At 39.9% G+C, this 11,625-nt stretch overlaps 1 protein-coding gene across 1 annotated transcript; it reads left to right on the top strand.

Annotated features, from left to right (window-relative positions):
- Positions 1–273: 273 nt before the first annotated feature.
- LOC124231379 (keratin-associated protein 7-1) lies at positions 274–1,012 on the top strand. The gene has a single exon (XM_046648163.1). It carries the CDS (start codon positions 351–353, stop codon positions 612–614), a length of 264 nt encoding a protein of 87 aa, XP_046504119.1. The 5' UTR covers positions 274–350; the 3' UTR covers positions 615–1,012.
- Positions 1,013–11,625: the final 10,613 nt, after the last annotated feature.

The following is an 11,625-nucleotide window of genomic DNA, read 5'->3' as shown; positions in this document are numbered from 1 at the left end:
AATCAAAGGATTTAGAGTTTCACATGATGCTATCAGAACAGTAAACTATGGGTTGCTGATGAAAAGAATTCAATTGTATGTCAAGGATGATCACTCGCTTTGAAGATACAACACATTCCTTTGCAAACAGGAAGGCCAAAAAAATGTGGGCAATGAGTCTGTGGGTTCCTTTGTATGCATTTTATTAGCAAATGATAGAATTATTTATGCAAATGAATGGGAAGATGTCTAGACAAGCGTGTCATGCCCACCAGCTTGAGGTATAAAAAGCCCCGTGCAGGAGAACTCCATCCACACTTGGGTAACTTGCTCTTCCCAATTGATCCAAATCCTTCTCAACTCCTGCCACCATGACTCGTTTCTTCAGCTGTGGAAGCTACTTCCCAGGCTATCCTTGCTATGGAACCAACTTCCATGGGACCTTCAGAGCCACCCCCCTGAATGTTGTCGTGCCCCTGGGCTCTCCCCTGAACTATGGTCTTGGATGCAATGGCTATAGTTCCCTGGGCTACAGCTTTGGTGGTAGCAACATCAGCAACCTGGGCTGTGGCTATGGTGGCAGCTTTTCCAGGCCTTGGGGCTCTGGCTCTGGCTTTGGCTACAGCACCTACTGATGAACCAACGGCTCCAGGCAACTACCGGACTCTCAATCAACTCTTTATGCATAGGACAACCTGAAGAGCAAAGACTGCTTTCCTGCCTTCAGATGTGCTTGGGAGATGCATCTTCCATCTTCTTGCTAATGTCTTACTGAGGTCCAGGTCTTTGATGATGCTGAACAAATTACCCAGGCATCAAATGTTGAACTGATACTCATCTACAGCCAAAGAAAGCAAAATGTATTTCTTTAACATACCTGAATTTTAGCAGTAAAGCAAGAAGTTTGCCTCTTACTATTGCTCTGCTCATCTAGTATTAAATTCTGCATCAACATCAATGTATTACAAATGCGTGTGGGTGGGAAGGGGTTTGGCTGTTAGTCTCTTAATAAATCTAATTCATTCAGCACAAATATTTTTGTTCTGGTTATTTATTTTACTGTACTTTTATGTTTTTGAATTTGTCAATCGGTTTCAACCTGTAATGGTTGACTTTAGTCAAATCTTATTCTGATTTCAGACTGGGCAGCAGGATAGGGTGAAGCCTAACCACTTGTCCCTTTATGTTGAGATTTCAATTTTTAAAAATTCCTTAAAAATGTTCTAAATTTAATCCAAATATACTGCATTTTTTAGTGTTAGTGTTTCTCCACGCTGATTATAAACAGGAACATTTCTTAGCTGTTGAATGCTAAAAAAATTTCTTTCCTCCTTTCATTTGTGGCACAATTCCATTTTGGTTCATTTTCCTTTTCCTGCTGTTTGTAGAACTCACCTCTAGAGAGATTTGAACTCCACAGACTATTGGAAGAATTTCAACTAAATGGACTTAGTTATGAATCTCTGTATTTAGAAGTTCCCAAGATGTGATCAATAAAGGGAAGCCAACAGCTAAAATCACATGGTATTTTTTTCCCTTCTTTGATAGATGGGTTTTATTTTTCCCACCTTTTTCACCTCTGATTACACATATAGCTGTATTAAGAATGAAGCGTTTATTCTTTAGAATGATGGTTGCCATCAAAAGCACTTGAAATGATGTGTGGTCTGCACTTAGAAAATGCTTCTTGTCTTGCTTACTGAAAAATCTCTGCTTTATCAAAGCAAAATACGTTACGTTTGAATTAAGGCTCATCTATTCATATATCAAGTACTTGTTGCAGCCCTGCCTGTCTCAGAGACGATGCTCGATAACTGTTCATTGACTTGACTTGTTAAATCTCTGCTTTATAGGTGCAAAATATTGTAGAGTCCAATGTAAGTTTCATTCATGTATGCATGAAGTATTATTGGGCATTGACCACTGTGTTAAGAATTTGGGGCTGTAAAAATACCTAGCATAGGGACTTTGGTCTGAGAAGCTGACTATTTTCGAGAGATACTCATTCAGTAGACACTCATCAAGTAGCTACAACACCAAGATTGTCCTAAGATTTGGGGACACAGAAATAAATAAACACAATCCTTGCCCTCAAGAGTTAAATACACTTTATTCAATATTTAAAGGGCATTTGATAGTCTCCTCTTTTACACCGAATAATGTTCTATGAATGATTATCCATAAATAGATATATATTCCTTACTCATTTCCTTCCAAGAACTCAAAATAGGAGACAGCCTATGATAAGAGCCATGTACATACATATGAGTCCATTTACTTTAAGAACAAAGACATGGCACCACTCATCAGGCCATGCTGAGGTGGCGTCCCACCTAACACAACCAGAGGCACTCACAGCTAGAATATACAACTATGTACTGGGGGGCTTTGGGGAGAAGAAGGAAAAAAAAAAAGAACAAGGACAATATAATTATTAAAATTAGGAAATTTAATATTTATGTAATACTATTATTTAATCTGTAGTACATGCTCAAGTTTTGTCAATTGTCACAATAATGTTCCTTGTAGTTCTTTTTTCCCTTGGTCTACAGTATAAACTGTATAGTAGATTTCAAAGAAGGGAGGTTAGGGTGTGTAGAAATGATCATGAGAGGACTAAGAGTTACATCTCAAGGCAGATGTGGCTGTGCAAAAGGGAAAAGAAAAGGGCTATCTGAAGATGAAGTGGGCTATCCCTGGCAAAGCTACAACGCATAGGCAGAATGACCTGTTTTTGGGGAGATTCAGAGGGCATCAAGTACAGTGGATGATTTGGGATCTTTTTTTTTTTGAGGAAGATCAGCCCTGACCTAACGTTTGCCGCCAATCCTCCTCTTTTTGCTGAGGAAGACTGGTTCTGAGCTAACCTCCATGCCCATCTTCGTCTACTTTCTATGTGGGATGCCACCACAGCATGGCTTGACAAGCAGCGCGTAGGTCCACACCTGGGATCCAAATTGGCGAACCCTGGGTCACCAAAGTGGAATGTGTGAACTTAACTGCTGCACCATGGGCCAGCCCCCTACCTTTGTTTCTAAAGCCATAATTGTTATGGATTTTGTCAATTAGATAATTTTTTATTTTGATGTAATGTCAAATTTATAGAAAATTTGCTATGATAGTGCAAAGAAGTCCAGGATACCTGGATTTATTAAATGTTTATATTTTGCCCCATTTTATCATTATATATAATATATGTAATACAGTGTATGTATATAGTAATATATATATTTAATAGTTATATAGTGTCAAATCCACTCTGGAATAAATTTCAGCTATCGTGCTCACTTATCTAAGAACAAGGATAGTGCAATTGTGAGAATTAGGAAATTTAATATTGATATAATACTATTATCTAATCTACATCCATATTCTAATTTAGTCAATTATCCTAATGATGTCCCTTATAGTTACGTTTTCCCGGGCCCAGGGTCTGATTCAGTGTCGTGTATGTCTCTTTAATCTCCTTTGATCCGGATTAGTTCCTCAGTCTTTCTCTTTCTTGACTTTAACTGACTTGAAGGATGCAGGCCAAAAATTGTATAGAATGTTCTTTGATGTAGATTTATCTGAATTTTGTCATGATTAGATTCTTACTTTGCATTTTTGGTAGAAATGTCATAGAAGTGATGCTGTACCCTTCTCAGTGCATCATATCAGGAGGCACTCTATGTTGGTTTATGCAAATTTGGTAGGCGTTAACTTTGATCACTTGATGAAAGAAGTGTCCTTCAAATTTCTTCACTGTAAAGTTGCTATTTACCCCTTTGTAATTAATAATTAATTTGTGTGTTGATACTTGGACACTATGTAAATATCCTATTCCTTATCCAGCTTTCACTGACTAATTTTAAGATCTATTCACAAGTTTCTAATTTCATAAATCCTTCTACATTTATTAGTTGGCATTCTACTATAAGAAAGAATTTCCTCTTCTCCCAATTTATTTTTTTGTGTGTATTTATTAATATCAATATTTATATTAATATGAGCTTGTGGATTCTTATTTAACTCAATATGTTATAATACATTAATACTATTATTAATTTTGATGCTCAAATTGTCCCAGATTTGGACAATGGGAACATCTTCATGCCGGCTCCTATGTCCTTTAAAAATGGCCCCCATAGCTTACTTTCTGGCTCAACAAGATATTCCAGGTTCATCTTGAACTTTTCTGCTCTAGTCATGGAATTGATGATTTCTCCATGAACCCTAGACCCCTTAAGTGAAGCTACGATTGTTAATCATCCTTTCAGATTTATTAACGACACTAAGAAGCTGCATTGGAGCTCCGTGTATGAGGAAAAGTTAGTTGATAGGCAGAATTCACTTGAGGGTAAGAAAGGGGCTGGCTGACCTTTAGGCTGTGGGCCGGGGGGGGGGGGGGGGTGGCGTGGCAGGGGGTGTCCCCAAATACCAGAATATAAAGGTCATTTGCTCTACAGTTCAAGTGACCACACCTGTTGATCTAGGACCCCTCTCTTCTTCAACTAGATTTTCATTTAACCCCCTTATCTCTGTTTCAGCCCCAAGGCTGGTATTTTTCTTGGTGTTGTGAGGCTCAGTTCTCTCTGGGAATTCGAGGTAAGCTTGGCTTACTCTTTGCTTTTAGCCCCTCCCCTCACAGTTTCTGCTGTGGCTTCCTCCTTCATTCTGTTTTCTCTCCATCTCCCTCTCACCATTCAGAAATTCAGTTAATCTCTCCTCCATTGATTTTGTCCCTACTATTCTCTCAGTCATGGTTGGCTTCCACCTTTTTCACTATTTTACTATAATTTATTGGGTTCTGAGGAAGTTCCAAGAGGAGAAAAATCTATGTGGTCAGTCTGCCATCTTGAACCTGAAAAATATAAATGCCTTAAAGAGATACAAGACGAGATTAAGTACAACAGCTTTTCTCTTTTTTCCTGCAGTAATTATGTGATAGATACAACAATGGATAATTTCACTGTTTATTTACATAGCAGGTTTTTCAGGTAAGTTTCATTGTCTACCATATTACTAAAGGGGGAACAAAAATTGAAAAGTTAAATAATTTGAGGCTGCATCATTCTTTTGCAAAGAAAAATGCCAAGATATAGCCAAGGATCTGACTCCAAATCCATCCCTCCACTCTAAAACAAGTTATACAACGCTTTTTAAATTGTAGAACTCTTTTCCAGAGATTTCCCTGCTTACTGTCACCTCCTAAGCTGTTAATAATTATACCTTATATTTACATAGTGATTTACAATTTACAAAATATTTCCATATAATTTTATTTGATTCTGATAATTGTCTTGGGAGATAGGTATCACGAGGGAATTGATGGAAATCAAGTATTTTCTCAAGTGGGCAAACATTCACCAAGAGGGAAAGCTGACACTTGAGCCAAGGTATCAAACTGAGGTCTTCGGATTCCTTCCATGCCCATTGTTCTAGCACTGATAACACAGGCAGAGCATCCATTATGTGTTTTGCTGATTTGACCCAAATTGAGATTATCAGGACCCTCCAGTATTTTCACAAGCCTGCCAAGTAAATTTGAATAATTATTAGGCTCCATTTTTTATCTTGACACCAAGTCCTTAGCTTTCCCTCCTCATTATCTGTAAGAAATAATGGCAGGTCTTCATACCTAATTTTTGCCGCAATTCATACCCTTATCATTTCTTGCCTGAATTACTACACCAGCTGCCTATCTAGTCTGCCAGCCAGTATCCAATCCATCTTCCATACAGCAGACATATTCATCTCTCAAGATGCAAATCTACTAATGCAAATCTCATTTCCCACCTCTCCTTAATGTGCTTCCTTTTCCCCTGTGATGAGACCTACGTAGTTCTTTGCTCCCTTCTGCCCTCTTCTTCATCTAGTGAACTCCTACAGATCTTTTAAAAAGCCTTCCTCTGCCCCAGGCATTTTCCCGTGCTCCAGTTTAAAAGCCCATCTCTGTTTAGTTTTTATACTGCACTGTTGAAGCCCACCAACCAGACCACCAGGAACACACTTGTAGTCGAACAAAGTTGGGGTTATTAACTTGTTTCAACAATGTAGGTCACGCAGTATAAGAAACTGCAGGATGTCTCCATGAGAGGATGTTAGGAGGGGTCTGTTCTAGGATTTGGGCTTGAATTAGTTGATTTTGGAGAGAATTAAAGGAAGTAGGCGTCTCTTCTGGATTGGGTACTATCTGTAACAAATTTCTACAAACTTAGTGGCCTAAGTTTGTAACAAAACAAATTTCTTCTTGCAGTTTTGGAGGTCAGAAGCTCAAAATGGGTTTTAGCGAGCTCAAATCAAGGTGTAGGTGGGCCTGCAGTCACTGTGGAGGCTGTAGGGGGAATCTGTTTCCTCAGCTTTTCCAGATTCTAGAGGCTGCCCCAATTTCTTGGTTTGTGCTCCTCTTCCTCCATCTTTGAAAACAGTAGCATAGCATCTTCAAATCTCTCACCCTGATTCGGACTCTGAGCCTCCTGCCTTCCTCTTTGACTTATAAGGATTTTTTTGATTACACTGGGCCCGCCCAGATAATCCAGGATAATCTCTCTACCTCAAGACCAGTGGATTAGCAAACTTAATTCCCTCCTCCCATGTAATAGAACATATTCACAGGTTCCAGATCAGAACGGTGACATCTTTGAGGAACCATCAGTCTGCCTCTCACAGGTTCTATAAGAAAGCAGGCCTAATTCTATGATTGGGTGTTTGAACAATTTTTATTTAGGAGGCAGAACAAGGCTAAAGTTGTTATTGGTAAAGAGCCAGCAACCGCTGAAGAGGTTTAGTCATTTCTGTGGTTTGAACAGTGTTCTTGTTTTCATCTGTTCTTAGACATGATTATAGAGTAGTCTTGTTTTTGCCTCACTCCATCATTGTCACAGACTGACCTCATCTGATTTGATGTTCTGGATATGGTGGATGGGAAGTAGGGAGTGCTCTGGTTTACCACTAGTCTTGTCAGGGCTGCTGTTCAGTTTTCTCACCATCGTTAATTGTCAGGTCAGATTCTTTCACTATAGCGTGTACCTTGTAAGTTTCTTGAGGACAAACACCATATTTTACCCAATGCTGTACACCAATGCTGTATCCCAGATACTTGAGAAACATTTGCTGAAGTAATATAATTACTTAAAATCTTAGAGAAAAAGCCTAACCTCTTGTTACTTAAACTATGGTCAGCATACAAGAAACATTGCTGTAACCTGGGAGCTTGTTCAAAATACAGACTTTGGGGCTCTGCCTCTACTAAAATAGACTCTGCACTTTGACAAGGTTCTCAGGTGGTCTGTGTGCACATGAAATTTGAGCACTGGTTCAGTCCTGCTGATTCTTATCCCAAACAAAGTAGAGAGGAAGCTATGTCTCACTGTTGATTTTTAAAGTGTTGATGAAATGGCATTAACATTTTCAGCAAAAAAGGAAAGTTTAAAAAAATTATTTTTCCTGTAACTTTGTTCTATTTTTTATTGCTATCTATAGAAAAATAGTTATGTTTTTCATTTTCGTTGAGGCTGGAGGAAAAGCACTTAAAATTGCAGTGGGAGAGCTTTCTCTTAGATGAATGGAAATATTTTCTTGATTCTAGGGCTTGCCATGCAGAGACCTCTTGGGATATTCTACAAAACTCCTGAACGTGTTGAGTACAGTTGTCTCTGAAAAACCCTATTATTTCGCAGAGACCAATTCCTTTTCAGTGACTCGCCTCTGAGGCTTCTGACATTTCATCTTTGACAATGGTATTCGCACTACAGTGTCCTATTGTTTTTCTTCCGTTTCCAGCCGTCTTCCCCTTTTAGCAACCTGCTTTACAAGGATGCCTCATTATTTACATTTGGAAACTTCTATGTCCAATACACTTGGTTGCAACTTCGGAATCTTCAAGACTTTCCTAATGAACAACCTTATATTTTAAGGTAAAGAAATCTTTGGGACACAGGTCTTAATTTTTAAGTTTCAAGTTATGTATGTATTTATTTATTTATTTTTGGTGAGGACGATTGGCCCTGAACTAACATCTGTTGCCAGTCTTCCTTTATTTTACATGTGGGATGTTGCCACAGCATGGCTTGATGAGCGGGGTGTAGGTCCTCATGCGGGATCCGAATCTGCCAACCCTGGGCCACCAAAGCAGAGTGTGCGAACTTAACCACTACACCACCAGGTCAGCCCCTCAAGTTATTTATTTTTATGTTGAGCTTTTGATCAGCAACAACGTTGAAGAAATGATACCTTCAGTAGATGGAGCTTACCAACACTTGTTGCTTGTCAGCAATACGAAACACTATTTTCAAGGTCATCAGAAGGACATGACCTCAGGCCTTCCAAAGGGCAACCAATAAGTAAATAATTTGAAGGGTTATGCCTCCACTCATTAGTGAGTCTGTCTTAGCACTGAAGTAGCACAATAGGCCATAGTCTCTTAGCCTTTACCATTTCGACTAACTTAGCTTGCAGGCTAGCGTGCTTTAAATTTATACACATTTCCAGAGTCAAGCTCTCGTACTTCCTTTGTGTCACGGGACAAGATTTTAGCTCCTCCATTTTGCATCACCAAGAACAGATGGTAGATGCTAAAAATGACCTTCATATCCCACCAGTGACTAAAAGCTTGCATCAAAATCATACCTGCCTTGGAGTTACCTTTTCACATTGATTGTAAAATGCATGTGAGGTGCTCCTGACAAGAGTCAGTGAGCTTATTATGCATTGAGGCACTGTTGTGGTATCACGGTATTTCTTAAAAAAACCACACGGGTTCCACATCAAATAGCAAGTTTCATTAATTAGATGCTTGCTCTGGTAATTAACCAAGTAGCCTCACAAATTGGCTTAGTCCCAAAAGCGCTGAGAAAGCAAGGTATTGAAATTGTGTCTCAAGTTAGCCCCAAGACTTGGTCAGCAAGTTCTGGCCCTGTTGTGTGATACTTTTTGGGTATGTTGCCTGGCAATCATATTGGACTGCATATGATCTTGACTTCAGACTGGCAATTTTTGACCTTGGCTGTATTGCCATTTTGAGCTGGATAGTTTTTTGTTGTACTGGCGGGGGGCTGCGCTGTGCATTGTAGGATGTTTGGCAGCATCCCTGGTCTCTGCTCATTAGCTGCTAGGCAGCATCCCCCAGTCATGACAAACAGAAATGTCTCTAGACATTGCCCAAATTGCCCAGGATGATATGTCACATCAACTCTAGTTATTAAGCCCAGATAGGAAGGTGTCTTTTTTTTCTCCTTCACCATTTTACACTTCATCCCACTTCAAGTTGTGTGTTTTGTTAAAAAGGACATCTTTTCAGACAAATTACCATAGAACATTACAAATTTCTTAAGGTGTGACCAAAGCACCGCTTTTATTGGCATCACCTGAACTGCTTCTTTAAAATGCAGGTTCCTTGGCCCCACCCCAGACCCAGTGAATCAGAATCTATAGGAATGGGGCTCAGAAATATGCATTTTAAGAAAGTATCCTGGGAGATTCTTCCACAGACTAAACTTTTGAAACTGTTGCTGTGGAACCTCTCGTAGAGGCTTCAACATTTCTCTTCTGTGATTCCAACACTGCATTTTGCTTTTTAAAGTGATGGCAGCTGGGAGCTCATGTTTGTCTTAGCAGGAGTGTGTAATACAGTGAGCAAAAAAGCCCCCTCTAGCCACATGCTTAATTGACTAAATTCCAATGAAAGAGGGTGGAGTTGTAATCTCAGCTCCCCAGTGATTTTGTTGTTGGAGTCATGCAATAGTTAAGACAGTGAGTCTCAGCAAGTCAACTTACCTCATTTTACAGTTGAATGACTTGGGGCCCAGAAAAGTGATTTGCTTAAATTTTCACGGCAAGTGAGTGGCAAAATTAGGTTTAGAATATTCTTTCCTTCCTTCATTCAATTGGCACTTATTAAAAATAAATTACGTTTATACCCAGGAGTGAGCTAGGCACCGAGAAATCAAGGCTGATTAAAGCTATCAGTTTTGTTCTCCTAGAAATAAGCGTGTTAGTGAGGCAAATATCAACCACACAAATAAAGGTTAAAAGACCACTGTGAAAAGTGCTACAAATATGAGGGAGACAGTGGCCTGCAATGATGCTATAGGTGCGCTTTAGGTAATGAGGGTGGGTGCGGAAAGGACTCCCAAAGAAATCGATTGAGCTGATCTCTGAAGGTTGATGGGAGTTGATGAGGAGAGAGGAGGAAAGAGAAATTCATGCAGAGCAAAGAGCAGGTGCCCAGGCTGGAGAAGAGGAGAGGCATGATATGTTTGAAGAACGAAAAGACCGTCAGTGGAGCTTAAGCAGGAGGTTGAGTTGGGGGTTTTTTGGGTCAGTTTAAAGATTTTTTAAAAATTACCCTCAAAGCAATGGAAGCTATTAAAATATTTTTAACCTGTGTGTGTTTGTGTATGTGTATTTGGGTATGCGTGTGTGTGTGTGTGTGTGTCTATCCTAACCAGATCTGCATTCTATAAACACTGTGGCTGTGGGACACAGATTGTAAGGAGCGAAAATGTCACTTGATTGGTTTTGAGGCTGCTGGAGCCATATAGGACATAAGTCGGTAGCTTGAACTGGGTAGCGTGGCAGGCTGAATAATGAGCCCTCAAAGTCAACGATGCGAGGAAGTGGCCACCTGATGAAGAATGCAGGTGACTTCTAGAAGCTGAAAAACGCTAGAAAGTGAATTCTCTCCTCAGAGCTTGCAGAGGAACCAGCCATGCCGACACCTTGATTTCAGACTTGTGACTGCTGGAGCTGTAAGATGATAAAGTTGTGTTGTTTTAACTCAACAAGTTAGTGGTAACTTGTAGCATTAGGAAACAACAAGAAACAAACAGAGGTAGTGAAGTGGCGATTGATAGAAATTAATGGATTCAAGAGACTTTTAGAAGGTGAAATGGACAGCCCTTGGTGACAGATTGGATTTGCAAATGTGGGGGTGGCCAGGGGTAACTCCCAGGTGTCAGTTCTTATTATTCAAATGGTACCATCTCATGGCTTGGGTGTAAATCTTAATTCACATCCAAAACCAGATGCAATTTCTGAATATTTGAGGCCCGAGACAACAATAATTAAATTTTGTATGCAAGTTAGTGAATTAACTGAAAGGAAGTCATAATTTGGGGGTCACAGTAGCTGATGATCAGACAGTAGTAACCGAAAGGCAATAGTTAGGAGGATTTTAAATCAAGGGTCTAAGCAAGCATCTTCCTTGGGGTAACTTTACATTCTGGAAGCATGAAGGTTTTCTTTATATACTTCCGGAGCAATGGTTAGAGGTTGTCTCTACTGGCTATTTTATTCTCTTTAATTGTCCCAAATACCTTGCAGAGCTTCCCTATGGGAGGGACTCAGCACTGAATTCTAGGTGTGTCAGAGCTCTTGCTGTTCTCACCCCCAGCAGGATCTGGGCAGAAGCTGGGGCGCCAGAGGTCCTGGGATGACTCTCTCCTCTCAGTGGGTCTTGGCAGATTATTGCCCTATATCATAAACATGTGCGATGTACTGTGTGTGCTCTAATGGGAAAAAGGTTGGGAAACACTGGCCTTTGGCATTTCTTCTCACAGTGTTTTCTATAGATGTCTTGCCTCCAAATCCCTGGTGGGGATATGATCCTGACAGATGGTTGTTATCCCACACTTCCTAGATCTACCTCCCTAATAATTCTTAAAT

Source organism: Equus quagga, chromosome 21, assembly GCF_021613505.1.
Source record: "Equus quagga isolate Etosha38 chromosome 21, UCLA_HA_Equagga_1.0, whole genome shotgun sequence".
NCBI lineage: Eukaryota > Metazoa > Chordata > Mammalia > Perissodactyla > Equidae > Equus > Equus quagga.
The sequence above is the reverse complement of the archived record's forward strand: the minus strand, read 5'-3'. Positions and strand labels throughout refer to the sequence as shown.